The sequence below is a fragment of the Octopus bimaculoides genome, chromosome 15 (genome assembly GCF_046866305.1).
Source record: "Octopus bimaculoides isolate indiv1 chromosome 15, ASM4686630v1, whole genome shotgun sequence".
Taxonomy (NCBI): domain Eukaryota; kingdom Metazoa; phylum Mollusca; class Cephalopoda; order Octopoda; family Octopodidae; genus Octopus; species Octopus bimaculoides.
The window spans coordinates 53,507,626-53,512,625 of NC_142942.1; the positions used below are offsets into that span (position 1 = coordinate 53,507,626).

General features: G+C 35.6%; 1 protein-coding gene across 1 annotated transcript in view; it reads right to left on the reverse strand.

Moving 5' to 3' along the window:
• The window catches only part of LOC106878166 (synaptogenesis protein syg-2), a 166,618-nt gene that overhangs the window by 113,415 nt on the left and 48,203 nt on the right, over positions 1 to 5,000 (reverse strand). Inside the window, exons 3-4 of the mRNA XM_089363935.1 lie at positions 2,259 to 2,525; positions 1,349 to 1,648 (exon numbers count right to left, since the gene is read on the reverse strand). Of these exons, the coding sequence (XP_089220061.1) occupies positions 1,349 to 1,648; positions 2,259 to 2,525 (567 nt within the window). The remainder of the gene's footprint in view (positions 1 to 1,348; positions 1,649 to 2,258; positions 2,526 to 5,000) is intronic.

A 5,000-nucleotide genomic window follows, 5' to 3' on the forward strand; every position in this document is an offset into this window, starting at 1 on the left:
CAATCTGATCTGGTAGAGTTTCTACAGCTGGATGTTCTTCCTAACGCCAACCACTCCGAGAGTGTAGTGGGTGCTTTTGCATGCCACCAGCATGAGGGTTAGTCAGGCAGTACTGGCAACAGCCTCGCTCAAATGATGTTTTTTATGTGCCACATCTATTTAGACATCATCATTAATTCAGAAATGTGTTTTATATAAAGCTGCTCAAAGATGGCTGCCCTCAGAGTGTATATATCCATTAGCCATCCAACCAGAATGTGTCCTGGTTTTATAGCATGCTAGTTTACGGCATGCTACAGTATATCAGGGCTATATGTAACATGTGTCGTATCATGATGCATAAGAAAATATAATGTACTTTTATTATATTACATGGTGAGTATCATTTCCGTATCAGACAACTATCAGGGGGAAGAATAGGGAGTTTGAGTGTACAAGTGGAGGAGTTAGACAAAGAAATAAGAGAATAAAAGGGGAAAAATATAGGCTTGAAGCTAAAAGCTATTTATCACAAGAACATAAAACAATGAAAGCAAAATAACACCAGCAATAATGATAATAATAAATGAAATAATGTATATAAAACAACCTAGATGCACACGTGTATACAAGAGAAAAGTTTTTGAACTCTGATCAACTGGGAACCAAACTAGTCGTGTCTATTGGAATTATTGTAACCAAATAACAGCGAATCATAAAACCAAGTAAAAACCAGGAATTCGTAAAAGGATATAATTATATTATTCTACTGGTTATGGTATAAAATCAATTGTGTAATTCGATTTGGCTCTCTACTATGAAATATTTAATTTCATGAATTTAACATATTTTGTATTGGAAAGCAAATTATAAAAGCTAAGAACTAAAAGCTTGTCATTCATGTATTCCTGTCAGAGGCCAAATATTCTGTTGCGACGCTTTATATTCTGTAATGATTTCTTTTGAATTAACACAAATCTATTTTGCATTTGTTTTGGTTTTTATTTTGTCTTTTGAACGGAATGGATATGCTGTATATATATTGTTAATATATAAACTACTGTGTGAATAGCACAACGCCCCCCCACCACTTCTCAATTCTCATTTAACCCTTTAATATTCGGATTTACTATGTCAAATATAATTCTTATTCATTCGCATTGTTTTGAATTAATCAGAAATTATCTCAGAGCTTTGAGATTTTGGTGATGTGATTGTATATCTTTCAATTCATTTGAGTCAAAGTTCTTGAAGGTGGTGCCCCAGCATGGCCACAGTCTAATGAATGAAACAAGTATCAGATAAAAAAGATAAACAATAAGTAAAAGATTAAAAAAAACCAGAAGAATGATAAAGGGAGACAACTTACAAGTAACGTGGACGGTGATCTCTTTTGATTTGACTAATTTCTCGGTCATTTGTGTGAATTGGTTTGTTGCTACACAATAGAACTCTTGTAAGTTGTGTTTCCTGTTGACTTGGTGGAACGTCAAATGACCATCTGCGTCGCTATTTGTATCCTGCATACTGCTTCCATCGGTTGGAAACCATTCATATGTCGTTGGAGGGGGATTGCCTTCGGGGTCAGATCGGCAAATTATCTGTTCGGTTTGGTTCTCAAACCAAGGAAATACTGTTGAGGGGAACACTTTGGGTGTGGCAGGGGGATCTGTGAAAAAGAAAAGAAAACATACAAAATTGCATATTGTATAACAGTTGTTGTTGTTGTTGTTTTTGTTAGGGGTGTTGTTTCTTTAACCCCAGGCCAAACCTTATTGAGCAGATCTATGGTTTCTGTTGTCTTTTTCTTAAGACAGTTCAGCATAATTTCAGAAAAAATTTTAGCTGCTATTTCCACTGTTTCTACTTTAGACAACCACACCATAGTGGTGAATTCACTTGCCATTGTGGTGTGGCTGACTTTGAAATTCTGGGTGAGAATGTAAGCTTCATTTCCTTAAGGTAATCTTAGCCTGATGATTAGCTATGCTGTACATAGCTCATTGCATAAATATTACATCACAAGCTTCAGCTAGCTGAGAAACATATGTAGCATGCATTTTACCTGTTCCACTCACTCAATCTGGATTTTTTATATATATACACATATAAAAACACATTTATATACAAACACACACAAACACATACATATATAGCCATGCATGTATATATGTGTATGTGTGTACATATATATGTATACACACACACATATATATATATATGAGCTGCTCTATGATGTGAATTAAGATAGAGAAAATTTGCATTATAAGAATACTTACAATAAACAGTCATCGACTGTGATGTGTTTTTACTAATTCCTGGATGAAGCCCTTCACAAATACACTGAAAATCATTCAAATCCCGCTTGACATCTATCGCGAGCATGGTTACAGAAACTCCAATGCTGATTGTCGCACCGCAGGAGAGCCGCACTAGGGCTGACGGAAACCCTCCGGACCAGTTGCATGACACGAGCAGTCGCTCGTTTTCTAACAATGGAATCTCTGGATTGAAGCCTTCTATTACAGGCTTACCTGGTGGTGTAGCTGCAGAGACAGAAGAATTGCGAAAGAGAGGAGAGGGTTAAATAAAAGTCAATTTAATATCTGAGAAGGTTTTGAGAGAGAGAGAGAGAGAGAGAGAGAGAGAAAGAGAGAGAGAGAAAGAGAGAGAGAGGTCAGAAAGAAAGTGTGGACATAGGAATGGAAAAGGCTGTGAGAAACAACATAAGTAAAATGGAGAAAGGATTATATATATATATTGATAAATCCGATAATGGAAGAAAGCGCTAAAAATGTAAATAAGATGTAAATAAATTAAAAAATATATATAATCATCCAACAATCTGAGTACCTTACTATTCTAAATATACAATATCTGTACATCACTTCAAACTCTCTCTCTCTTTATATATATATATATATATATATATATATATATATATATATATATATATATATATATATATATACAAACTTAATTGGTTACATCCAAGGAAATACTGGTTCAATACCTGGTATTCTGCAAGAATGAAATTCCCTTAAAACAATAGATATATATATAAAGGATATAGTTTATATCCATTTAAAAGAAGAAAAGAAAAGAAAATGGATATATATATATATATATATAAATATGAATGTACATATGTATAAATACCTATGCCCATATATATGCATATATATATATATATGTTTTTATGTACACAAGTATATATATGTGTGCGCGTATATAATATACATACATGTACAGAGAAAGACAAAGAGAGAAGGAGTAAAAGAGAGAAGTTGATAGTTTGGAAAGTAAGGAGATTGATGAGTGAGATAAAAATAAGGAAAAGGGAGACAGTAAAGAGAGAGAGAGAGATAGAAAGAGATAGACAGACAGATAGCTAGAGAGTGTGGTAGAGAGAATGGGAAAGAGAGAGAGAGGGGGGCTACTGAGGGGATGGGGTGAGCATGTAACAATGAAAAGAAGAGGTTTTTGTATAAAGTCAATTAGGCTGAGAGGGGCCAACTGAGTGCATGTGGAAACTAAGAATTATAAACGAATTTATTCATGTAGCTAATAACGAGAATTAGGAACTCATTCAGAAGCGTAATCACACATTGCCAATAACATTACAAGCTTCAAGTAATCATATTATTACTATCATTGTTGTTATTATTATCATTATTATTATTATTAGTATTATTATTGTTATTATTATTATTATTGTTATTCACGATCTATTGATGGCTAACAAATGTCAAACACATGAGCTTGTTGTAATGGTTGGATAATTTTTCATGATAAAAAGCATTTGTTTTCTTGCACACACACTCACACACATGCGTGCGCACAAGCGCGTGCATGCATGCTCAAACACATGTCGATTATTTGATGTTGTACATACATATTCGCAGGAGTACATTTGTATATAACTTTTTCTTTTATGCATATATCACATTTCTGAACAAGAGTAAATAAGGAACACTATATATATATATATATATGTATATATATATATATATATATATGTATATATATATATATATATATATATGTATATATATATATATATATATATATATATGTATATATATATGTATATATATATATATATATATATATATATATGTATATATATATATATATATATATATGACACCCTCTTGCAAACTACCTCGTCGACGAGTGACAGGGACCTTCTCTTTGTGGCTGGAGACTTCAACGGTCATGTCGGACGTCGTGCTGGGGGCTTCCATGGCATACATGGAGGCTATGGCTTCGGTTCCCGCAACGAGGAGGGAACCAGACTGCTGGAGTTCTGTGATGCAACCAATCTTATGGTCTGCAATACCAACTTCAGGAAACCTGCCAGTCACCTAGTCACCTACCGCTCCGGCAGACACTCTAGCCAAATCGACTACATCCTCGCCAGAAATAGGGAAAGAGGGCGGCTTATAAATGCCAAAACCTACCCTGGCGAAGAATGTACCCCACAACATAGATTAGTAGTTAGCGACTTTGGGATCAAGGCAAAATGGGTGCCCAGAATTAGACAGGCTTGGAGAAGAAGGGTGTGGAAGCTTAAAGACCCTGCAAACGGACAGAGACTTAGAGACAAGTTACTTGAAGCATTTAACGAAATAGAAGGGGATATAGCATCATACAACGTGGAAGACAATTGGAGATTTCTGCGGGACAACCTGTTGAAAGCCACCGACCAGATTTGTGGGTGGTGTAAGGTCCCCTCCCAACCCAGAGTAACGTGGTGGTGGAACAAGGAGGTAGACAGGGCTATTAGACAAAAGAAACAAGCTTGGAAGGACTGGAAGAACGGTGGTAGCAGGGAATTGTACCAATGTGCCAGAAGGGAGGCTAGGCGACAGGTTTATTTAGCCAGAGGGGAAGCAGATAAGGAAAGATTTGCCAATGTTCTGCGCCGTGAGGACCAAAGACTCGAGGTATTTCGGGTTGCAAGACAGTGTAGGAGAGAGAATAGTGATGTTGTAGGAGAGAAATGTGTTCGCATGGAT